The 26,304-nt window shown below is 46.1% G+C and overlaps 1 protein-coding gene across 15 annotated transcripts in view; it reads left to right on the forward strand.

Annotated features, from left to right (window-relative positions):
* The window catches only part of PASK (PAS domain containing serine/threonine kinase), a 53,708-nt gene extending 28,357 nt beyond the window's left edge, over positions 1–25,351 (forward strand). For 5 of the 15 annotated variants that reach the window (XM_073360471.2, XM_073360474.2, XM_073360473.2 and 2 more), the window contains 5 exons: positions 1,498–1,632; positions 2,846–3,045; positions 8,727–8,860; positions 22,698–22,844; positions 23,673–25,351. In XM_073360471.2, coding sequence (XP_073216572.2) covers positions 1,498–1,632; positions 2,846–3,045; positions 8,727–8,860; positions 22,698–22,844; positions 23,673–23,854 — 798 coding nt within the window. In that variant the 3' untranslated portion in view covers positions 23,855–25,351. The other 10 variants (XM_073360475.2, XM_073360476.2, XM_073360478.2 and 7 more) reach the window with 10 other exon arrangements.
* Positions 25,352–26,304: the final 953 nt, after the last annotated feature.

A 26,304-nucleotide genomic window follows, 5' to 3' on the forward strand; every position in this document is an offset into this window, starting at 1 on the left:
TGATTCTTTTTAAATACTATTTCAACCCCCAACAAGGAAAAGCCAGTATTTGGGGAATAAAGGCTTCCACATATGGAACTCTGTGTCCTTCCTGATTTTTTTTTTTTGGTAATGATCATAGTGTTTACATTTTTGTATATAATTAACTTAGCTTTACTAAATTGATTCTAGGATTATTACAAATTTACCAAACCCACTCTCTCATCACAATAAACCCTTTGAAGTCTGTTACAGACTTATTAGACATGACTCACTTAAAAAATCTTGCATTCTGACTATTCAGGTCAGAAGACCTTGGCAAGATTTGGCATGGCTTGCAGTCTTTACTCAGAGGCAAAGATATAGATGTGAGCCAGATTGCTGCAATAGTCTTTGGAGAATTAGGGGCATTGTAACATTGCCTTACTGAATTCTGTGTGTCTATGTTCAGACCATACAGGGGTTCTCTGATCCTGTCAGTGTTCAGAATTCCCTCCAGGATATGCTGGCTTGGTGACATGAAAGAGACCATTTTCAATTAAGAGTAGATTTTTAATTAGTCCGAGATATCTGTCACGATCATCAAAGCCTTCATCTGGTTGTCCCTGCAGTTAAAGAGAACAGTAGCTAATACCATTAAACAGAAGGTCTTGATTTATCTTGTAAAGGATTCAGGACTGAATTCCTGAGTCCTTTACCTGCTGTTTAGGTTAGCTAATTCTCCACAAGACATGAGAACCTTATTTTGTTGAAATTTACCCTTCTCAGGAGGTTCAAGCTGATCATCACAAGACTGAGGAGGCCTTCCTCTGAACTTCTTGTATACTTCAGGGTTCAGAGGAGACTTTATTTCTGGTGGCAGTGATTTGGTGACATAAGAGAGCTTTAGACCAGAAACTGATGCTCCCTTTCTAAATTCTTGCCCCGCTTACCCTGGATGATGTTACGAGTTGGGCAATTTAATGCTGACAAGTTTAGAGAGATTTAATTCCCTAAAGATAATAATATGCTTTTATCACTGCCCTTCTTGGAGGTTAATGTTTGTAGAATGCTGTAAGGATCAAAGGCATTATAGAAGTGCCTGTTATTTATAGAAAAAGAAAAGGAGGACTTGTGGCACCTTAGAGACTAACCAATTTATTAGAGCATAAGCTTTCGTGAGCTACAGCTCACTTCTTCAGATGCATATCGTGGAAACTGCAGCAGGCTTTATATATACACAGAGAATATGAAACAATACCTATTCCCACCCCACTGTCCTGCTGGTAATAGCTTAGCTATTAATAGATAAGCTATTACCAGCAGGACAGTGGGGTGGGAATAGGTATTGTTTCATATTCTCTGTGTATATATAAAGCCTGCTGCAGTTTCCACGATATGCATCTGAAGAAGTGAGCTGTAGCTCAAGAAAGCTTATGCTCTAATAAATTGGTTAGTCTCTAAGGTGCCACAAGTCCTCCTTTTCTTTTTGCGAATACAGACTAACACGGCTGTTACTCTGAAACCTGTTATTTATAGGTGCTGGATGTATTTGAAAATGAACGTTTTTTCCAATTCGTGATGGAGAAGCATGGATCGGGTCTAGATCTTTTCACATTCATTGACAATCAGCCTGACTTGGATGAGCCTTTGGCAAGCTATATATTCAGACAGGTGGGAGCTACTTTTGAAGTAAAGTGTGTTTCTGAGAATGTGCCAGTTTGACAGTTGTGATGGGGGAAACTTGGCTAATACAAAAATCCCGTTTCACTGGAAAGTTGAGATAAGATTAGTCAATTAATCTGTATGCACTGCTCTGTTTCTATGATAGTGTGCGGTATTTAGAGAGTACCACTTGAACATTTTGGAAGGCTGATTTCTAGTGGTCTGAAATGTCACTCATAGTAACCTTTAAAAGACTGCTGCCACAAGTGGGGTAACATTAAGTGAGGTTTCCCCAAGTCTCATTAATGAATCTGGTATTTTTATGTACTTTTCATTTACTGCTGGCACACAAAGGTTTGTGTCAACTGAAACTCCCGTTTACTTTCCTGCTCAGCCTGCTTGATTGGACTGAGGTGTCACAAAATTAACACTTTATCAGATTTGTTTGTTTGCAAATTGTGATGCTATACTTAATTATGGCATCACAGAATGATTGTGCAGAACGAAGTGACTGAGAGTTTTCTATCCTTGAAACATTGCAGAGCTGAAGCTGCACCGTTGTGTCTCTTGAGTGTAGACAGGAGGGGTTCTCCCGTCAGCGTAGTTTACCACCTCTCAGGGAGGTGGATTGCAAGGAAGAATTCTTCTGTTGACCTAGTGCTGTCTACGTGGGGAATTAGGCTGGCTTAACTGTGTTGCTCAGGGATGTGGATTTTTCACACCCCTGAGCTATGTAGTTACACTGACCGAATTTTCTAATGTAGACCAGGCCTCAGTATTTATGAGTGAGTTATCTTATTTATATAAAAGTTCACTCCCAAATACTCAGACCTCATAAGCCTGCAATGATGGGGAAGGAAATGTGGGAAGACTAAATTATTCTTTGGTCAAAGTTTGGATTTAAAAAAAAAACATTAACTTGCTGGATTGTGACTAATCACTGGTGCTCCTAACCCCAAGGGATGAACAAACATGGCTAAAAGGCACCCTAACCTGTACACATTTGGAGAAGGTGAAACCTTAGTTTGCTTCCAAATATATTTCCCAGAGAGCATTACTTCAATATGATGACCACCATCTCCGGTTGGATGCAGCTCCTCATTTTGTATAGATGAGATGTAAACAAACCCCCAAAATATGCCTATCAGAGTTCTGTTGTGTTCTGGATAAGTGTCCCTCATGTAAACTTCTTTGTATTGTGACCTCAATCTTTGTGCTTCAGCTAGTGTCAGCAGTGGGATATCTCCACTGCAGAAATATCCTCCATAGAGACATCAAGGATGAGAACATCATCATTGCTGAAGATTTCACAATCAAACTGGTGGATTTTGGCTCAGTTGCTTACTTGGAACCTGGCAAGCTGTTCTACACCTTCTGTGGGACAATTGAGTACTGCTCACCAGAAGTGCTCTCAGGCAATCCGTACGTACTGGGCCTGAGTGAAAACTGCTCTTGTGTTCCTTGTTAGCAATGCACTTGTAAGGCCAGGGCGGTAGAACGGCTGACAGAATGATGCTTAAACTATTGTCATTAGCATCTATGCTAGACCCATTGAAATGAATTGGGTATTTCATACCTCAAAGCTCTTCTTTCAGGTACTCTGCAAACTCCCGGACATTGCTGCATAGGTTGCATTTGGCTCACATCTTTTGAAAATTGTCTTCACTGCTGTTGCAGAGACTTCATTTCTCTCTTTCAAATGAAAGCTATATGTGGGCCCCTGCCCATTAGTCCTTCTTGCCCCTTCAGTGGTGTGCACCCTCATGTTGGGAAATACTGCTGTAAGTTTTGTCAGTTGTCCAAATGCAATCTAAGCATCTCGAAATGTCTTGATCATTTTCCATACGTCCTTTATCAAGATCATAAACAAATTCTCTGTGCTCAACACAAGCATCAATGTTCCCAGACAAAGAGGGACTACCTGTCTGGTGTGATCTAGAATGCAAGTGCCACTTCAAGCTGAACTATTGTTGCTTATGCGGGGCTTTATTAAAAATAGCATGCTGGGTGAGCTTCTGACTGCCATGCTGTACAACCAAGTTAACAAACAGGTTTAAGATTTTTATCCCTAGGCTGGTAGGGTCTAGGTGAATCCTATTACAACTTAATCTGTTCTGTGTTTCTCACTATCTACATCTAAATCTTAATAGATGGGTCTTGGTGACCCACCACCCCTCCCATTCAAGTCTTTTTATGAACACACATCTCTTTTTGGCAATTGTTTACATGGAGAAACAGGGTATCAGGGAAGTATTTGTGTTGTAGCTGTCCTTTAACTTGCCCTATTTTGAAGAATGAAATCTTGTCATATCCCACTCCCATCAGTTCTGTCTCCCTTCTCTACTTGCTTTCTGGCATGTACTTCTCTGCTGCTTGATCAGTTTGTTGTCCTCTCCTTGATCATGCTGTCCCATAGTCTGGGCTTCCTCTCCCATTACGTGTATCTCCATGCTGATTGGTTCATTGCTCCCCTGGACGTATGGTCCAGGCATCAGGTTGTCTCATCCCCCATCTCCTCTGAAAATTCCTTTCCAAGTGGAGATTGGCAGGTTATGGATTCAGCCCCTGAAGAAGAATTACAGTTCCTCTTCCTAGGAGCAAGGACTACTATTAGGGACATGTAGGTTAGCTCTTCCTCCTTGTTTCTAGCTGTTCCCCTGGGTCCCCTCTCCAGGCTCTTCTTTCTAATGGGAAAAACTCGACATACATAGCAGCAGCTGTAAAAAAGGAGGAGAGCCAGTCCTTTTCTCCAGGGCAGCAGCAAGCCCTTTGTGCAGTCCACAGTCTAGGAACAGCTGCTTTGAGTAGACTGATGACTAAGCTGTGTTACCAGTAAATTAACCAATGTCACTTTGTGACGTTCCCCTGGTGTTATCTGGACTGGTGATCTGCTAGGTCACTCAAATCCTTGACTCTGGGAGCTCTGCTGTGAGAACCCCCACTCCCAAGTTGGTCCCACACAGCCTCTGGTATATAAGCTGCTCCCAGCTATGTGAGTGGCCAGCCGCTGCTTGGCTTGTGCAACCGAATGACTCCAGTCAATATCTCCGGTCCCAGACACAATCCTAGGAACCTCCATCTTGAGGTGTCCAATTATACCCACCGGACACTGCAAGTTTGTATGAGTTCGTCAGTTTAACAAAGAAATTGATACATACCAAGCTAGTTATCCCAAGGGGAGTCTGTGACACACTTCAAACCAAACACGCTGCTTCAGGTAGAATAAACAAACAAATGTATTAACTACAAAAGATAGATTTTAAGTGATTATAAGTCAAAGCACAAGAAGTCAGATTTGGTCAAATGAAATAAAAGCATTCTAAGCTGATCTTAACACTTTCAGTGCCCTTACAAGCTTAGATGCTTCTCACCATAGGCTGGCTGGTTGCCCTTCAGCCAGACTCTCCCCTTTGATCAGTCGCTCTTCAGTCGCTTGGTGGTGGTGTCTGTAGATGGAGGTGGAAGAGAGGAGGAGCATGGCAAACGTGTCTCTCTCTCTCTCTCTCTCTCTCTCTCTCTCTTTTATCATGTTCTTTCTTCCCTCTTGGCTTTGTGCTGCCCCCCCTTCAGAGTCAGGTGAGCATTACCTCATTGTAGTCCCAAACTGACCAAGGGAGGGGGAGTGACTCACTCGAGAGTCCAACTGACCCTTTGTTGTTGCCTAGGCCAGTGTCCTTTGTTCCTGTGAGGCTGGGCTGGGTTTGTCCCATACATGCCCTGATGAGGTGTGAACTGCCCCTCTGCTCCTGGAGAGTTTTGCCTTGGCTTGTTTTAAGCCATGAGGACACATTTTCAGCCTCATAACTTTATACATGAAATTACAACGTGTAACATTACTATAACAACAATGCTCAGGGCATCATAAGCCTTCCAGAGACACCCGACATGACAAACTTTGCACTGGATACCACACAATCATATTACAAGGATGAACATGGGAGTGCAGGGTGTTTCCTCAAGGTACAGAGTGTCTCCCACTTCTAGCCTTGTGTGAAGCAAGTTACCTTCCTTCCCAGATGGGATGTCAAGTGGTGGGACTCTCTCTTGGAAGAGGGTGTTTCAGAGTGATGTGTGGGGTGTCCACTGAGCTGTGTAACCTGTAGTTTGAAACTCTGGTTGGCAAGCCCTGGTCTACACTACAAACTTAAGTAGGTATAGTGACGTCACTCGGGTGTGGAATGAGCAATGCAGCTATACTGGCCAAACTTTTGGTGTTAGACAGCGCTATATTGACAGGAGGACTTATCCTATTGACATTGCTACTGCCTGATAAGGAAGTGGCGTACCTATGCTGACGAGAAAAGCTCTCCCACCAGCATAGGTAATGTCTTCACTGGGTAGTGGCACTGGTGCACCTGCAGTGCTGTAAGTGTAGTCAAGCCCTAATTTTGGCCTGGGTTCAGTAGTTAGTCTTGTCTTCATAAACTACTAGGGTTGGAAGAGACCTCAGGAGGTCATCTAGTCCAGTATCCTGCTCAAATCAAGACCAACACCAACTAAATCATCCCAGCCAAGGCTTTGTCAAGCCGGGCCTTAAAAACCTCTAAGAATGGCGATTCCACCACCTCCCTAGGTAACCCATTCCAGTGCTTCATCACCCTCCTAGTTAAATAGTTTTTCCTAATATCCAACCTGGACCTCCCCCACTGCAACTTGAGACCATTGCTTCTTGTTCTGTCATCTGCCACCACTGAGAACAGCCGAGTTCCATTCTCTTTGGAACCCCCCTTCAGGTAGTTGAAAGCAGCTATCAAATCCCCCCTCACTCTTCTCTTCTGCAGATTAAATAACCACAGTTCCCTCAGCCTCTCCTTGTAAGTCATGTGCCATAGCCTCCTAATCATTTTTGTTTTCCTCCACTGGACTCTCCAATTTGTCCACATCCCTTCTGTAGTGGGGGTGGGCCAAAACTGGATGCAGTATTCCAGGTGTGGACTCACCAGTGCTGAATAGAGGGGAATGATCACTTCCCTCGATTTGCTGGTAGTGCTACTAATATAGCCCAATATGCTGTTGGCCTTCTTGGCAACAAGGGCACACTGCTGACTCATATCCAGCTTCTTGTCCACTGTAATCCCCAGGTCCTTTTTTGCAGAACTGCATCTTAGTCCGTCAGTCCCCAGCCTGTAGCAGTGCATGGGATTCTTCCTTCCTAAGTGCAGGACTCTGCACTTGTCCTTGTTGAACCTCATCAGATTTCTTTTGGCCCAATCCTCCAATTTGTGTAGGTCACTCTGGACCCTATCCCTACCCTCCAGCATATCTACCTCTCTCCCCAGCTTAGTGTCATCTGTAAAATTGCTGAGGGTGCAATTAATCCCATCATCCAGATCATTGAACAAAACCGGCCCCAGGACTGACCCCTGGGGCACTCCGCTTGATACCAGCTGCCAACTAGATATCGAGCTCTTGATCACTACCCATTGAGCCCCATAATCTAGCCAGCTTTCTATCTGCCTTATAGTTCATTCATCCAATCCATACTTGCTGGCAAGAATACTGTGGGAGATCGTATCAGAAGTTTTGCTAAACTCAAGATATATCACATCCACCACTTTCCCCATATCTCCAGAGCCAGTTATCTCATCATAGAAGGCAATCAGGTTGGTCAGGCATGACTTGCCCTTGGTGAATTCATGTTGACTGTTCCTAATCACCTTCCTTTCCTCCAAGTGCTTCAAAATGAATTCCTTGAGGACCTGCTCCATGATTTTGCTGGGGACTGAAGTGAGGCTGACTGGTCTGTAATTCCGTGGGTTCTCTTTCTTCCCATTTTTAAATATGGGCACTAGTCTTCTGGTCACCAGTGCGACATTGACCCTAAAACAGCTTAATAGATTCATGGATATTAAGGTCAGAAGGGACCATTATGATCATCTAGTCTGACCTCCTGCACAACGCAGGCCACAGAATCTCACCCACCCACTCCTGCGATAAACCTCTCACCTATGTCTGAGCTATTGAAGTCCTCAAATCATGGCTTAAAGACTTCAAGGAGCAGAGAATCGTCCAGCAAGTCACCCGTGCCCCATGCTATAAGGCGAAAAACCTCCAGGGCCTCTTCCAATCTGCCCTGGAGGAAAATTCCTTCCCAACCCCCAATATGGTGATCAGCTGAACGCTGAGCATATGGGCAAGGTTCACCAGCCAGATACCCAGGAAAGAATTCTCTGTAGTAACTCAGATCCCACCCCATCTAACATCCCATCACAGGCCTTTGGGCCTGTTTACCATGAATATTTAAAGATAGTTAATAGCCAAAATCATGTTATCCCATTATACCGTCTCCTCCATAAACTTATCGAGTTTAATCTTGAAGCCAGATAGGTCTTTTGCCCCCACTGCTTCCCTTGGAAGGCTATTCCAAAACTTCGCTCCTCTGATGAGATATATGTTGTAGCTATACTAGCCTTCTTTGTTCAGGAAGGCTAGGTTCTGATTTCGCCTAGAGACTAGGTATAACAAGGTGGGTGTTCCTTTAGTGGCTGTTAATTCATGTTGCATAATTTGTTTGCAGTTTGGCATAATTTATTAGTTTCTGTTTAGGAGAGACCCAAGACTAAAATTATTGGAAGTGTTGTATTTGAGTTAAAATACAGAGCTGCATGAAGGAAGCTTGTGTGGTGGCTCCCAGTGATAAGTGCTCTCACTTTTGCTAGTTCTGACTTGTGAAACTGAATACCAAGTGTTGGGGGAATGAGGGTGGGAGAGGGCCAGGGATCATGTGCATGACGGTAGTGTATATTTTTCTGCTTAAGCATTTATATAGTTGTGTAGAACTCCTAAAATATTTGCATATTATCTTTCCTGCCTTTAAAATGAAATTCAGAACCACAAATTAGGGGGAGGGATAACTCAGTGGTTTGAGCATTGGCCTGCTAAACCCAGGTTGTGAGTTCAATCCTTGAGGGGGCCATTTAGGGATTTGGGGCAAAAATTGGGGATTGGTCCTGCTTTGAGCAGGGAGTTGGACTAGATGACCTCGTGAGGTCCTTTCCAACCCTGATATTCTATGATATACGCACATTATAAATGTGTGTTCTTTCATATATCTTAGTGTATTTGTACTTCGAGTTTATGCAGGCTTCTGTATTTTTGTGTAGGTACCAGGGACCAGAGCTGGAGATGTGGTCGCTTGGCATCACCCTTTATACCCTAGTATTTGGAGAGAATCCCTTCTGTGAATTAGAGGAGACCATGGAGGCTGTACTAAATCCTCCTTACACGGTGTCAGAAGGTGTGTTTTCATTTATTCATGCCATTCATTACCAATGGAACTGACCATAGTGGACGAGATTGCTCTAGAACAGTAGTTTTCAAACTGGGTTGTGACCCAGCACTGGGTCGTGGTGGCTCTGATCAGCACTGCTGACCAGGCCGTTAAAAGTCCTGTCAGCAGTGCTGCCCGGCTAAGGCAGGCTAGTGCCTGCTGGTTGCGACACCATGCTGCACCTCGGAAGCGGCCAGCTGCAGGTCTGGCTCCTAGGTGTGGGGGCCATGGGGCTCTGTGCCCTGCTCCTGCCCTGAGAACCAGCTCCACACTCCCATTGGCCAGAAAAAAAAGTTTGAAAACATTGCCCTAGAAAGAACCTTTGTGTAGCTGGAAGCGCACAGTGTATATAAATTTCTCCAGGTTTTGCTCTCTTCTTGGGAGTCTGTCTTACACATGCTCTCAGTTTATTAAACATCAGTTCTCATCTGAAAAAGGGCTATGACGTGTAAATCTGTATATTCACCTGCTTTAGGGAAAGTACTCTAGTTCTTTACACACACGGAAGTATCTGTGTACTACCTGTACTGGCAGTATTTCAAATTCCAGGTCTTCACTGTGGTGAGTTCACTTCTTCATTCATTATCCCAGACCACAGAGGAGTTAAAAACTGAGTGAACTGGAACAAATAATGTAATAGGAAATTTCAGCCTACTAGGTAAGTTTAAAGTCCAGTGATTACCAGTGGTCCTCAGGAGGCTTGAATGCAAACTCAGGCTTTGCTTTACTTAGAATCATAGAATATCAAAGTTGGAAGGGACCTCAGGAGGTCATCTAGTCCAACCCCCTGCTCAAAGCAGGATAAATCCTGAACTAAATCATCCCAGCCAGGGCTTTGTCACACCTGACCTTAAAAGTCTCTGAGGAAGGAGATTCCACCACCTCCCTAGGTAACGCATTCCAGTGCTTCACCCCCCTCCTAATGAAATAGTTTTTCCTAATATCCAACCTAAACCTCCCACACGTCAACTTGAGACCATTACTCCTTGTTCTGTCATCTGGTACCACTGAGAACAGTCTAGATCCATCCTCTTTGGAACCCCCTTTCAGGTTGTTGAAAGCAGCTATCAAATCCCCCCTCATTCTTCTCTTCTGCAGACTAAACAATCCCAGTTCCCTCAACCTCTCCTCATAAGTCCATGTGTTCCAGCCCCCTAATCATTTTTGTTGCCCTTCGCTGGACTCTCTCCAATTTTTCCACATCCTTGTTGTAGTGTGGGGCCCAAAACTGGACACAGCTCTCCAGATGAGGCCTCACCAATGCCGAATAGAGGGGAACGATCACGTCCCTCGATCTGCTGGCAGTGCTCTTACTTATACAGCCCAAAATGTCGTTAGCCTTCTTGGCAACAAGGGCACACTGTTGACTCATATCGAGCTTCTTGTCCACCGTAACCCCTAGGTCCTTTTCTACAGAACTGCTGCCTAGCCAGTCGGTCTCTAGTCTGTAGCAATGCGTGGGATTCTTCCTTCCTAAGTGCAGGACTCTGCACTTGTCCTTGTTGAACCTCATCAGATTTCTTTCGGCCCAATCCTCTAATTTGTCTAGGTCCCTCTGTGATGTTACTGACATAAGCTATGACCGTATAGATCGTTGTGGCAACCACTGCTATATATTTGCAGCAAATATTGTACAAAGGTTGTCATGTAAGGTGTCTGTGAAAAGGTTATAATTTGCTGGGTATGATTATCCTATCTGTATGGGTGTATCATTTTCATAGTTAAAGTTATGAATATTGGCTATGTACTTGTATATCAATGAATTTTGATTCTGAAGTAGCCTTGGCCCTGGTCTACACTACGAGTTTAGGTCGAATTTAGCAGCGTTAGATCGATTTTAAACCTTCACCTGTCCACATAACGAAGCCATTTACTTTGACTGAAAGGGCTCTAAAAATCGTTTTCTGTACTCCTCCCTCGACGAGGGGATTAGCGCTGAAATCGACCTTCCCGGGTCGCAATTTGATGGTATTGGCCTCCGGGAGCTATCCCAGAGTGCTCCGTTGTGACCGCTCTGGACAGCGCTCTCAACTCAGATGCACTGGCCAGGTAGACAGGAAAAGGCCCGCAAACTTTTGAATCTCATTTCCTGTTTGGCCAGCATGGCAAGCTGCAGGTGAGTGCAGATCTCATCAGCAGAGGTGACCATGATGGAGTCCCAGAATTGCAAAAGAGCTCCGTCATGGACCGAACGGGAGGTACGGGATCTGATCACTGTATGGGGAGAGGAATCTGTGCTATCAGAACTCCGTTCCAAAAGATGAAATGCCGAAATATTTGAAAAAATCTCAAAGGGCATGAAGGACAGAGGCTATAACAGGGACCCGCAGCAGTGCCTCATGAAACTTAAGGAGCTCAGGCAAGCCTACCAAAAAACCAGAGAGGCAAACGGCTGCTCTGGGTCAGAACCCCAGACATGCCGCTTCTATGATAAGCTGCATGCCATTCTTGGGGGTGCAGCCACCACTTCCCCAACCCTGTGCTTTGACTCTGTCAGTGGATTATCACGCAACAGGGATGTGCATTTTGCGGACGAGGAAGATGATAGCGCATGGCAAGCAAGCGGAGAAACCATTTTTCCCGAGAGCCAGGAACTGTTTCTCACCCTGGACCCGGAGCCGTTACCCCTCGAACCCACCCAAGGTGGACTCCCGGACACACCAGGTGGAGAAGGGACCTCTGGTGAGTGTACCTTTGTGAATATAATACATGCTTTAAAAGCAAGCATGTTTAATGATTGATTTGCGGCCAGTACAGCTACTGGAAAAGTTTGTTAACGTGTCTGGGGATGGCGTGGAAATCCTCTCAATGAAGCTGTCCTGGATGTACTCCCAAAGCCTTTGCAAAAGGTTTCTGGGGAGGGCAGCCTTATTGCGTCCTCCATAGTAGGACACTTTTACCACACCAGGCCAGTAGCTCGTAGTCTGGGGGCATTGCAAAACAAAGCATGGCAGCATATGGTCCTGATGTTTGCTGGCATTCAAGCAACAGCTGTTCTTTATCTCTCTGTGTTGTCCTCAGGAGAGTGATATCATTCATGGTCACCTGGTTGAAATAGGGTAATTTTATTAAGAGGACATTCAGAGGTGGTCGTTCCTGCTGGGCTGTTTGCCTGTGGTTGAACAGAAATCTTCCCTGCTGTTAGCCACACGGTGTGGGGAGGGGTGAAGCGATCATCCCAGAGAATTGGGTGTGGTGGGGGGGAGGTGGGCGGTTTAGTTGGGTTGTGCTGCATGTTAACCCGAAAACCGCAGACCCTCCTTCTAAATTGCCAACCCATTTTAAATGGCCAACCGAACGTCTGTTTGGTATGGGAAATGAGGGCGCTGCTGTTTTGAAATCATTCCCAAATGTTATGAAGGTTAAAGAAGCCAAAAGACTGTGGCTTACCATGGCTACCTGCAAGCTGAATTCTGTTGCCTGCCAGCCCTGCGTGTGTGATCTCTCACACCAGACCAGCAGACCCTCAATATAAGAGGCAAAATGCGACCTTGTACCGAATGCACATGTGCTATGTAATGTTAACAGCAAGGTTCACCCTGAAAGAGTCTATCCATTGTTATCTAGAATGTCTTTTTAACTACTACTCTCCCTTTTTTTTCCTCCTGCAGCTGCAAATTGTTCTCTGAGCTCATGCAGTCCTCCCACACTGAAAGAGCCCAGCAGAATGCGAGGAGGCAGACAGTGGTAGAGTCCAGGACGGCACAATATGAATGCGAGGACAGGTGGCGGGTTGAAGATGACAGATGGTGTCAGCTTGCTGACAGAAGGCAGGAGTCAATGCTGAGGCTACTGGTGGATCAAAGTGATATGCTCTGGCGTATGGTTGAGGTGCAGGAAAGGCAGCATGAGCACAGACTGCTGCTACAGCCCCTGTGTAACCAACCACCCTCCTCCCCAAGTTCCATAGCCTCCTCACCCAGACGCCCAAAAACGTGGTGGGGGGGCCTCCAGGCACCCAACCACTCCACCCCGGAGGACTGCCCATGCAACAGAAAGCTGGCATTCAATAAGTTTTAAAGTGCAGTGTGGCCTTGTCCTTCCATCCTCCCTCACCCCTCCTGGACTACCTTGGCAGTTATCCCCCTATTTGTGTGATGAATTAATAAAGAATGCATGAATTTGAAGCAGCAATGACTTTATTGCCTCTGCAAGCGGTGATGGAAGGCCGGAGGGGAGGGTGGCTAGCTTACAGGGAAGTACAGTGAACCAAGGGGCAGAAGTTTTCATCAAGGAGAAACAAACAGAACTTTCACACCGTAGCCTGGCCAGTCATGAAATTGGTTTTAAAAGCTTCTCTGATGCACACTGCGCGCTCCTGTACTCTTCTAACCACCCTGGTGCCTGGCTGCGCATAATCAGTGGCCAGGCGATTTGCCTCAACCTCTCACCCCACCATAAACGTCTCCCCCTTACTCTCACAGAGATTGTGGAGTGCACAGCAAGCAGTAATAACGATGGGAATATTGGTTTCGATGAGATCTGAACAAGTCAGTAAACTGGGCCAGCGCGCTTTTAAACATCCGAAGGTACGTTCTACCACCATTCTGCACTTGCTCAGCCTATAGTTGAATAGCTCCCGACTACTGTCCAGGGTGCCTGTGTATGGCTTCATGAGCCAAGCCATTAAGGGGTAGGCTGGGTCCCCAAGGATAACTATAGGCATTTCAACATCTCCAACAGTTATTTTCTGGTCTGGGAAGAAAGTCCCTTGCTGCAGCTGTTGAAACAGACCAGAGTTCCTGAAGATGCGAGCATCCTGTACCTTTCCCAGCCATCCCACGTTGATGTTGGTGAGACGTCCCTTGTGATCCACCAGTGCTTGTAGCACCATTGAAAAGTACCCCTTTCGGTTTATGTACTCGCTGCCTTGGTGCTCCAGTGCCAAGATAGGGATATGGGTTCCGTCTATGGCCCCACCACAGTTAGGGAATCCCATTGCAGCAAAGCCATCCACTATGACCTGCACGTTTCCCAGAGTCACTACCCTTGGTAGCAGCAGCTCAGTGATTGCGTTAGCTACTTGGATCACAGCAGCCCCCACAGTAGATTTGCCCACTCCAAATTGATTCCCGACTGACTGGTAGCTGTCTCGCATTGCAAGCTTCCAGAGGGCTATCACCAGTCACGTGTGAACTGGGAGGGCTGCTCTCATCTTGGTATTCGTGTGCTTCAGGGCAGGGGAAAGCAAGTCACAAAGTTCCATGGAAGTGCCCTTACGCATGCAAAAGTTTTACAGCCATTGGGAATCGTCCCAGACCCGCAACACTATGCGGTCCCACCAGTCTGTGCTTGTTTCCCAGGCCCAGAATTGGCGTTCCACAGCATGAACCTGCCCCATTACCACCAAGATGTCCACGTTGCTGGGGCTCGTACTTTGAGAGAAGTCTGTGTCCATGTCCTTATTACTCTCCTCACCGCTCTGCTGTTGCCTGCTCGCCTGCTTTTGCAGGTTCTGGTTCTTCATATACTGCTGGATAATGCGCGTGGTGTTTAGAATGGTCATAACTGCCGTGGTGATCTGAGCAGGCTCCATGCTTGCCATGGTATGGCGAGAGCAGAGTGGCAGTGGAAGCAGTGGGTGGATGATGATGCTGACAGCAATATGGCGCCCGCACAGAAAAAGGCATGAAACGATTGTTGGCCATTGCTTTCACGGAGGGAGGAGCACAGGGTAGGCTGGCAGCAGACAGTACAGTATGACTGCTAGCTGTCATAGTCTCCTGGGTGCTCACAGTGCTGCTGGCTGGGAGAGCAGCCTGATGCAGAGTGGCCCCCTCAAGGATTGAATTTACAACCCTGGTTTTAGCAGGCCAGTGCTCAAACCACAGAGCTATCCCTCTGCTGATATTCCAGGCAAGACTGAATCTCCATTAGACAAAACTTAAAGAAGAGAATGACCTGAGTCACTCCCATTTATGTCCAGGCGCCCCTGACAGATCTCACCAAGGTCTTCCAGGAGCACCCATGTCCGCCCAGGCGCCCCGACCGACCTCGCCAAGGCCAGCCAAGAGCACCCAGGAGACGACAAGGACAGATACCAGTCGTAATGCACCATCTGCTGCCACAAGGCATTTCAACATCTCCAAAGTTGCTGCTGTGTAGCAACGCAGTCCTGCGTCTGCCAGCACCCAGGAGACGTACGGTGATGGTGAGCTGAGCGGGCTCCATGCTCGCCGTGGTATGGCGTCTGCACGGGTAACCCAGGAAAAAAGTCGCGAAATGATAAACTGCTGTTGCTTTCATGGAGGGAAGGGGGGGTCTGACGACATGTACCCAGAACCACCCGCGACAATGTTTTTTGCCCCATCAGGCATTGGGATCTCAACGCAGAATTCCAATGGGCGGTGGAGACTGCGGGAACTGTGGGATAGCTACCCACAGTGCAACACTCCGGAAGTCAACACTAGCCTCTGTACTGTGGATACGCTCCGCTGACTTAATGGTCTTAAGTGGGGACATACACAATCGACTGTATAAAATCGATTTCTAAAAAATCAACTTCTATAAATTTGACCTAATTTCGTAGTGTAGACATAGCCTTGGTAAAGCATTTGGTCAGTGTCTTGAGAAAGGAATGTGCAAGTAAGTGCCTAATCAAGAAACACTTAACTGACAAAAAGAGAAGGAGTACTTGTGGCACCTTACAGACTAACAAATTTATTTGAGCATAAGCTTTCGTGAGCTACAGCTCACTTCATCGGATGCATTCAGTGGAACTTAACTGACAATGGATCTTGGAAGACTCCAATCCACATAAGCTGTCTTCCTGGGGACGTGCAAGGTAGCATGTAAGCAATGGCTGCCACCTGTAAAGAACTGAGTCATGCATGGACATGTGACTTGCCCATATGACTCCAAACTCCATTTTGCTGTAATTTTCCACAGTAATAACAAAGAGGTGTTCTTACACATGGAAATGACTATAAAAGGTTGATGCCTCATCTCCATCTTGTCTTGAATCCTGCTTCATACCTCTGAAGGGTCTTTGCTACAAACTGAAGCTCTAAACAAAGGACTGAATGACCCATCCCAGCTGTGGATGTACTCCAGAGACTTGATTTGAATCTGCAGTTTATTTCATCACTGCTACAAGCCTGAACCAAGAACTTTGCCATTACTGTATGTAATTGATTCCATTTAACCAATTTTAGCTCTCATCTATATCTTTTTCCTATTATGAATAAACCTTTAGATTCTAAAGCAGTGGTCTCCAAACTTTTTGGATCGCACACCCCTAGAGCCAGCTCTAGGGAAGCAAAAAAAAAAAGAGGAGCTGCTGCTGGCGTGCCGCCGAGGAATCAAAGGTCTAGGAGCGCTGCTGCCACCGTGCCAGCGGCACTCCTTCGGCGGCGCTCCTTCTGCCGAGCACCCCCAGGGATGGTCTTGCACACCCCACTTTGGAGACCACTGTTCTAAAGGATTGGCAACAACGTGATTTGTGGGTAAGATCTGATTTGTATATTGACGTGGGTTTGGGGCTTGGTTCTTTGGTATTGAGAGAACTTCTTCTCTTTTACTGGGATATTGGTTTTCATAACCATTTGTCCCCATAACGAGTGGCACTGGTGGTGATACTGGGAAACTGGAGTGTCTAAGGAAATTGCTTGTGTGACTTGTGGTTATCCAGTGGGGTAAAACCAAAGTCCTCTCTGTCTGGGTGGTTTTGTTTGCCTTGGTGTGCATAGAAACCCCAGCCTTGGGCTGTAACTGCCCTGTTTTAAGCAATTTGTCCTGAATTGGCACTCTCAGTTGGGTCCCATCAGAACCAGCATCGTTATACCCTCTGTATCCTATCCCTACAGTCCAGCATGTATCTATCACTCCTCCCAGTGTAGTGTCATCTGCAAACTTGCTGAGGGTGCAATCCACACCATCCTCCAGATCATTAATGAAGATATTGAACAAAACTGGCCCCAGGACCGACCCTTGGGGCACTCCACTTGATACCGGCTGCCAACTAGACATGGAGCCATTGATCACTACCTGTTAAGCCTGACGATCTACCCAGCTTTCTATCCACCTTATAGTCCATTCATCCAGCCCATACTTCTTTAACTTGCTGGCAAGAATACTGTGGGAGACCATATCAAAACCTTTCCTAAATTCAAGGAATAACACATCCACTGCTTTCCCCTCATCCACAGAGCCAGTTATCTCATCATGGAAGGCAATTAAGTTAGTCAGGCATGACTTGCCCTTGGTGAATCCGTGCTGTTTCTGATCACTTTCCTCTCCTCTAAGTGCTTCAAAATTGATTCCTTTAGTACTGAGGTGAGGCTGACTGGCCTGTAGTTCCCAGGATCATCCTTCTTTCCCTTTTTAAAGATGGGCACTACATTAGCTTTTTTCTAGTCATCTGGGACTTCCCCGGATCGCCATGAGTTTTCAAAGATAATGGCCAATGGTTCTGCAATCACATCTGCCAACTCCTTTAGCACCCTCGGATACAGTGCATCCGACCCCATGGAGTTGTGCTCGTCCAGCTTTTCTAAATAGTCCCGAACCACTTCTTTCTTCACAGAGGGCTGGTCACCTCCTCCCCACACTGCGCTGCCCAGTGCAGTAGTGTGGGAGCTGACCTTGTTCGTTAAGACAGAGGCAAAAAAAGCATTGAGAACATTAGCTTTTTCCACATCCTCTGTAACTAGGTTGCCTCCCTCATTCAGTAAGGGGCCCACACTTTCCTTGACTTTCTTCTTGTTGCTAACATACCTGAAGAAACCCTTCTTATTACTCTTGACATCTCTTGCTAGCTGCAACTCCAGGTGTGATTTGGCCTTCCTGATTTCACTGCTGCATGCCTAAGCAATATTTTTATACTCTTCCCTGGTCATTTGTCAAATCTTCCACTTCTTGTCAGCTTCTTTTTTGTGTTTAAGATCAGCAAGGATTTCACTGTTAAGCCAAGCTGGACGCCTGCCATATTTACTATTCTTTCTATACATCGGGTTGGTTTGTCCCTGTAACCTCAATAAGGATTCTTTAAAATACAGCCAGCTCTCCTGGACTCCTTTCCCCCTCATGTTGTTCTCCCAGGGGATACTGCCCATCAGTTCCCCGAGGGAGTCAAAGTCTGCTTTTCTGAAGTCCAGGGTCTGTATTCTGCTGCTCTTCTTTCTTCCTTGTGTCAGGATCCTGAACTCGACCATCTCATGGTCACTGCCTCCCAGGTTCCCATCCACTTTTGCTTCCCCTAATTCTTCCCTTTTTGTGAGCAGCAGGTCAAGAAGAGCTGTGCCCCTTGTTGGTTCCTCCAGGACTTGCACCAGGAAATTGTCCCCTACACTTTCCAAAAACTTCCTGGATTGTCTGTGCACTGCTGTATTGCTCTCCCAGCAGATACTGGGGTGTTTGAAGTCCCCCATGAGAACCAGGGACTGTGATCTAGTAACTTTTGTTAGTTGCCTGAAGAAAGCCTCATCCCCCCTGGTCTGGTGGTCTATAGCAGGCTCCCACCACGACATCACCCTTGTTGCTCACACTTCTAAGCTTAATCCAGAGACTCTCAGGTTTTTCTGTAGTTTCGTACCTGAGCTCTGAGCAGTCATACTGTTCTCTTACATACAGTGCAACTCCCCCACCTTTTCTGCCCTGCCTGTCCTTCCTGAACAGTTTATATCCATCCATGATGGTACTCCAGTCATGTGAGTTATCCCACCAAGTCTGTTTTTCCAATCACATCATAATTCCTTGATTTAACCATTGCCAACCAGTATTGTTGGCTTAAGAGATCTTGCTGGTAACTTCCTCGCCTCAGTGGGGCCCTTAGGAATGTGGAGGGTGTTTGTTTGCATTTGTAGCTTCAGAATTTGTTTCATGATCTGGACTAAAAGAAAGATATTGTTCATCTTGCTTCCTGGTGGAGGTGTTGAAGAGAACAAGCATGTGGTGGGTTGATGCATCTTTCATCAGCAACCTCTCTGTAGGTGATCTTAGGAGTCTTGTAGTCCCATAAAGAGCCTCTATAGCTTTGCAGTTAGGAATTTCTTGGTGTTTTCCCTAAGCCACTGGTATATGCCCTGGAAAGAAAACATAAGACCTCATTTAAGAATGTCTAGAAAAGGACTGGTCTTGGAGTGGGTGGGTGCCCACGAGGGGCACCAAAGTTATAAAAGGAATGGTGTCCAAAAAAAGTCTTCCATGCATAGTCTGTCTGTCTGTTTCTTTCTACCTCCCCTCCCCCCCCCCCGGTGTCTTACCTCTTTTCAGTTTGCTATTTACACAATGTGAAAGGCTTAAATCATTCTCCAAGCCAAGCAAACACAGCCCTAAGTGAATGAAACAAGACAGAGAAATCCTGACAGTAAGGCAGAAGGGCTGGAGGGATCTGGGGTTACAATTTTACCTACTTATGGGTATTGAACCTAATTTACTAAGGGTATATCTACACTGACAGAGTTACAGCGCCGCTCAGAGAGCACTGAAGGGAAACCGCTCTTGTGTGTTCACACTGTTAACTGCCTGTGCAATAGCGTGTTCACAGTTGCGGTATTTGGAATGGTGCACTCTGGGCAGCTATCCCATAGAGCATCTCTTCCTCTTCTGCCGCTAAGAGTTGTGGGAAGGCAGATAGGGTCGTGGGGCATCCTGGGTCCTGTCCCAATGCCCTGTGATACATTGCTTCACATCCCAGCAATCCCTGTGCTTCCCTCCGCATTTGGCACCATCTTTCAACGGTTTGTGTACTGCGCGCTCTGCCTCTTTGGTCTGCAGGAATGGATCCCACACTGTTGACCGGTATGCTGCTCGCTCTGACTAACACGTCATGAGTGGCAGTGGAGTTATTCCTTAAACTACAAAGGCGAGGGGAGTGCAACGTTGATCTCGCCACGCATAGTAGCTGTGACACGAAATTGCTTGTGGCATTCACGGAGATACTGACCACAGTGGAACGCTGCTTTTGGGCTCGGGAAACAAGCACTGAGTGGTGGGATCACATCGTGATGCACATCTGGGATGACTAGCCATGGCTACAGAACTTTCAGATGAGGAAAGCCACATTCATGGGACTGTGTGGTGAGCTCGCCCCAGCCCTGTGGCGCAAGGACACGCGAATGAGAGCTGCCTTGCAGTTGGAGAAGTATGTGGCGATTGCACTGTGGAAGCTGGCTACTCCAGACTCCTACCGACGGAGTGGGAAAGTCTAACCATTGGACTTGTGTTGATGGAAGTGTGCAGGGCCATTAATCGCATCCCGCTCCGAAAGACCATGACTCTGGGCAACGTGCGTGACATTCCAGATGGCTTTGCACAAATGGGCTTCCCTAACTGCGGAGGGGCGATAGATGGCACACACATTCCAACTCTGGCACCAGACCACCTAGCCACTGAGTACATTAATTGGAAGGGGTATTTCTCAATGGTTCTCCTGGTGCTTGTGGATCACCATGGGTGTTTCACAGACATTAACGGAAGCTGGGCTGGAAAGATGCATGATGCACACATCTTTCAGTGCACTGGCCTGTTCAGGAAGCTGCATTCAGGGACTTTCTTCCTGGACCAGAAGATCACCAGGGAGAAGTTGAAATGCCCATTGTGATCCTGGGAGACGCCCCGCCTACCTCTTAATGCCGTGGCTTATGAAGCCATACATGGGGCACCTTGACAGCTGTAAGGAGCAGTTCAACAACAGGCTGAGCAAGTGCAGAATGACTGTTGAGTGTGCTTTTGGCTGTTTAAAGGCCTGCTGGCGCTGTCTATATGGGAAGCTGGACCTGGCTGATGACAACATTTCTATGTTTATAGCCGCGTGGTGTACTCTCCATAATATTTGTGAAGGGAAGGATGAAAGCTTCACTCAAGGCTGTACTGCTGAGGCTCAGTGCCTGGAGGCTGAATTTGAACAGCCAGAAATCAGGGCTTTTACAGGGGCGCAGCACAGGGCCATAAGGATCAGGGATGCCTTGAGGCAGCAATTTGAAGCTGAAAGCCACTAATATTTGTTGCTATGCTTGGGAGTGCAGTGCTTATAATGCTAGGAGGTGATTGTGATTGATGCAGACGATGCAATATGAAGGCTTAAGATAGTTGTCTGTTGCTTTGCAGGGCTCTGTTTCCTTTCAATTAATAGAATAAAGATTGCTTTCAAACTAACACAATTCTTTTGTCAAAAAACAACAACCAGAGGAGAGGTCAATCAAAAAAAACACATCAGCACTGAGGGGTGTCGGAGAAGGGAAGGTCACAGGAGAAGGTGGGGTCCTGGGATGGTTAAAGATTTTTGTATGTCCAGGGATCATAACCAACTTTCTCCTTTGGAGTACAGTGCAGCGGGTACTGTACTTTAGCAGGGCCAAACTGCAGGGGGATGGGTGCTGAGTGCAGTGGGTACTGGGAGTCCGTAGTGCTGGACTGTGATGAGGGAGGAATGGAATGCCGCGGGTACAGACTGGAGCCAGGAAGTTGATCAGAGTTGGCGGCATCTGGGGGACTCATGAGAGAGAGTTTTGTGACAGCAGCTGCAGGGGAGGGCAGGCGCGGAGCTGCTGGGTTTCCAGTGCTAGTATCACAGTACAGTACATGCCTGAAGCATGTCTGCTTGGCGCTCCATAATCTTTAAGAGCTGCTCCGTGGCTTCATTCTGATCTGCCGCGTTCTCCTTTTGGTCTCTCTTCTCGCTGTTCCGCAACTCCTTCAATTCCTGTTTTTTGTCCGCGGAGTGCATCATAACATCATGCAGAAAGCCCTCTTTAGTTTTTTGTGGACTCTTTCTAATTCTGCTCAGCTGTTCAGCCAGCGATAAAGAGGGAGGCTGGGCTCCCAAGGTCATCTCTGTGAAGCCAAAACGCAACATTTTACAGAAGCAGTATTGTTTGCAACACACAGAACACTGATACAGTGATTTAAAACACAGCCACTATTCACATACCTGTCACTAATTGGCTGACTCCAGGCAAGCACACATGAGCCCAAAAAAACCCCCAAAATGGTGAGTAGCCTCAGGGGCAGGGTAAATCAGTGTTCCCGGACTCTACTGTATACTGGGCACATGGCTCTTCGGGAGAGTCAGCACTGTAGAGGGAGCCTGATAATCATTCCTGTCCCCACATTTTCCACAGGCTGTGTTCATTATGGAAGATATCTTGCTGCTGAGGCTGAGCAGGGAATCAAGGGAGGGTCTTCTCCAATCCTTATTGAGGTTGCAGGAAGAAACCATCCTGATGTGTAGAAAGAATAGTAAATATGGCAGGCGACCAGCTGTGCTTAGACACATTAGAGGATTGGGCCAAAAGAAATCTGAGGTTCAACAAGAACAAGTACAGAGTCCTGCACTTAGGACGGAAGAATCCCGTGCACTGCTACAGACTTCAGCGGTTTCCAAAATCAAATCCACTTACCATGGGCCTCCTTTCCTGTTCGTGCTTCTCCAAGATCTGACAGCTGTGACTGGCTAGCCTCCTCTGGGTAGAAAAGAGCTCCTAGAGGCATGCATCGCTGTCCTCCGAGTCATTCTCTGCCTCTGGTCCCCCTCCACATCCTCATCCAAGATTTCCTCCTACTGGCTTGGTCAACTGGTATGCGAGCCACAAAAGTATCCACAGTGGCTTTTGCAGTGGAGGTGGGGTCACTGCCAAGTATTTTAACAACAAAAAGGGCAGGTGTGGACAGCACTTTGTTGGCGGGAGAGCTCTCCTGCTGACAATGAGCTGCTACACTGCATGCTTTATAGTGGTAAGGCTTTAGCGGTACAGCTGTGCCACTCTAAGTTGCGCAGTGTAGACATCACCTAGGACAAAGACAAAGCCACACCTATTATTGTCTCTAACTTTATGTGTGTGTATATATATATTTTTTTGCTCAGCTCTGATGGTTCTGGTGTCTGGGCTCCTGCAAGCTGCTCCAGAGCAGCGCACAACCCTGGAAAACCTAATAAAGGATCCTTGGGTGCTGCAGCCTGTGAACTTGGCTAATTATACATGGGAAGAGGTGTATGTCTCGGCCAGGCCAGGTAAGACATCATTCTGAAAATGACTCCTTTCCCCACCTCTCCCCAAAGTATCTTTTGAATAAGATTTTCAAGAGGAGGTGGAAATGTGAATAGGAGTTGTGTGGAAGTTACTCTTGTGATTGTCTCAAATATGGCTGCTGTTGATAGATGGACTTCTGCTAAACACTTGCCAGTGAAATCCTAAATGGTGCAGACTAGGTACAGTCATCATGTTAATGGAATCTTGGCTGGTGTAGAGAAGATAGTGTAGTGGGGAAGCTCATATAACTAGAATCATAGCTGGTATTAGTACAGCTCTAATAACTAGGCCATGTCAGTTGGCAGTGCTTTAAGATAGACCTTAGTTCTTACAGAGATTTGGCTCCTACCTGCTTCCTAACTGCAGATTAAGGCTTAGTTTCTGGAATCTGTGCATCTGTGTTTGAGATACATGTTCATAGGTGCCGATTTCATGGGTGCTCCAGGATTGGAGCATCCAAGGAAAAAAAAATAGTGGGTGTTCAGCACCCACCAGCTACAGCTGTTTGGTGGCTGGTGGCGAGGCTTGCTGGGAGGGCAGCGAGCGGGCAGAGGCCTCACGGAGGGGACAGAGGAGGGGGTGAAAAGAGGCAGAGTGGGGTGGGGCTTTGGGTGAGGGGAGGAGTGGGGGCAGGAAGAGGCGGAGCCTTGGGGAAGGGTGCAGTAGGGGTGTGTATTTAGGGCCGAGCAGGGGTAGAGCACCCCCAGGGAAAAGAAAAACTCATCACCTACGTACATGCTGGCTGATAAACAGTGTTTATGGCTCATCCCTAAATTCCTGTTCCACCCTTTGTTTTTCTTCCTCCTCAGAAAGCAATAATTTCAGAAATCACTGTATTGAGCACAGCCGCAGAGCCAGCCAACCAGCTCTTTGGTTGCAGAGTGAGCAGAGACTGAGCCATGATGCCTGTGACAGTGAGCTCATAGATCCCCAACTGGAAGGAACAGCCACTGCTTTGGAACAAGATCTGTTGGCCTATCTTCAGTGTTAGGACTGACATGCGGAGGACGCATATTGCAGATTTCCCCACCTGCTGGAGAACAGCTCCCTAGTCATCATCTGGACAGCAATTACTGTCCTCCCAAGAACTAAAAGAAGCTTCACATTAAGCACTTCTGTTTTAACAGACAGATCAACCTTAGGTACTAGAAGACAGGAGTTGCTCACTGTTGAGAGAAATCTCTCCGCTGGTACACCATTGCTTCATGTGCTTACTGTAACAGAGGCCTTTGATATGAAGGGGTTTGATAGTCACGTGAAAGAGCCAATCTTTGACTTCAGGCTGATCCATTCTAGACTCTTAAATGCAGAAGCTTTTCACTTTCTCCAGATGAGCTTTTCTGGATATCCCTAGCACTGATTGGATCCAAATGTGCCTTTCTTTTCTTACTGTCCTTGAGCCATCAGCACTTCATCTGGACAGGTCCTGTGAGCCTGAGACGTCTATCGTGTTAATGAAACAGAATCCAGCAGTACACTTACCCATCTGACTTTAGGATTTGTCTTCCTAGTGTAAAATTGAGTTCTATTCAGGAGACCACCACACACTCAGATACAGTTTCTGGTCTGGCCCAAACCTCTGCTTATCTGAAACTGCAACTCTCCCACCAGTAGCTGTTTGGAAGTAAAATTAGCTCAGGCCAGGAGACTGCAGGGCATGCGCTCTTCCCAAGAGTTGGGACTCTGGTTGAAATCCTATTCTTGTGAATGAGGCTTGGCACAGTGGTTGCGGATGAGCCTTCCTGCAGCAATTGTTAGAATGTGGTTTGAGGCAAGCATTCTCTTGCAAATGGAAAGATTACTTTTGCTACTATCTGTTGCTTAGCTCATTCACGTCTAGAATCTGGAGTCCTAATGTTTGCTGATTGAAGCTGAGGATGGAAAGTACCCCAGTTGATCATCATCCTCTGTCGCTGTAATGGCAGTGGGAAGCTGAGTCAGCCCCTTTTTCAAGGGGCTTGGATTTTGACAGAATCCATACAGTGGAAAACCCCAGTGTGGTCAGTTGGTTTTGACTTTGTTTCTCTGTTTAATAGCACTTGGTTCAGGAATATGAGCGTGTGGTGGTGCTTTTCTCTCGACAGAAAGACTGAGATGTCAAGCTTAGAAATTGACTTACTTGGTTTGTAGTTCTCTTGTAAATCTTGGTTTAAGGATTTCAGAAATGCAGCTTGGTTTGTCAAGTGATCCATGCTGCATCACAAAATCAAATCAAGCCTGAATGCTTGTTTATTGCTCTGTAAACAAGGTGGTGGGTGCACATGCTGAAAAGAGATTTAATGAATGGCTTTGTCTAGGGCAAATGGCACGGAGGCCTCCATAATATAGCTCCATCAGTCGAGTCTTTTACTGAACTAGACTTTTTTCTTAATTCTCTTTTAATTTTTTGTCTAGGCCTAGGTCACACTTCCTCAGAGTGACCTCCCAGATTTTGGCTGTGCTGCAAAATCTCACTTATACCTTCTCCCCTCCATCCTCCCAGGAGCTGTCATTCTGTAGATAAAAGAGCGAGAGAGAGTATTTAAAGGACCTGATTTTAGTGCACTGTGTGTGGAATTGGATACAAAAGCCCAGGGCAGTAACAGGATTTATACATCTAAATACGTATTTGTAGATGCTGTATTGCAGTACATAATTCCAGTGTTATGGGACTGGCTTGCTCACTGAACTCTGTATAGCTGCCCTCACTAATAGATGTTTCATGTATGATGCTGCAGGTTTGAACGATTCTGGACACGTGCGCACACAAGATGTGCACACAAATGAAAGGTACAAGAGAAACCTCACTTGAACCTTGTTTTCCTGTAGCAAAATCACTCTGTTTACACTGACTGCAGCTGTATCTAAAAGGTTTCTTCAGGAAAATCCTATAGCCAATGTGTGTCTCTTAATCTACTGAGTGGATTACATTTTAAAATGTAAAGTGAAGAAATTTTAACACCCTGTTTAGTTTTTTGCAATATATTTTTATTTGCTATGTTTTTATCCAAATTGTGCTGTTTCACTGTTTCCTAAAAGTGAACAGAATAAACATTTTAGTTCTTAAAGTATCTCTTTGGTTGTGTCTTTCACTTGTGTTGCTGTGTGAACTGTTGACTTACGATGAAAGGCTTGTTTCCTTTAAAAATAAATAAATAAAGATAGATATAGATAGATATATATATAGAGAGAGAGAGAAAAAAAAAAAAATATATATATATAAAATTAAGCCTGGTCTTCTCTTTCCTCTTTTTGCCAGAGGACTCCACTGGCTCCTCACTTGGAAGCTTTTAGCCCTTAATTTGTAGGGACCTGAGATGTTAAATTTAAGGTTTGGGATTTTTTTCTTCCTTCTAACAGAGAGCCTGGTTTTAACCAAAATACAAATGTTGAAACATGCAGAATAAAAATTACTTCCCCTCTCAATTCAACCATAATTCCACTTGGTATCTGTGATGTCAT

The sequence above is a fragment of the Lepidochelys kempii genome, chromosome 9 (genome assembly GCF_965140285.1).
Source record: "Lepidochelys kempii isolate rLepKem1 chromosome 9, rLepKem1.hap1, whole genome shotgun sequence".
Classification (NCBI taxonomy): Eukaryota; Metazoa; Chordata; order Testudines; family Cheloniidae; genus Lepidochelys; species Lepidochelys kempii.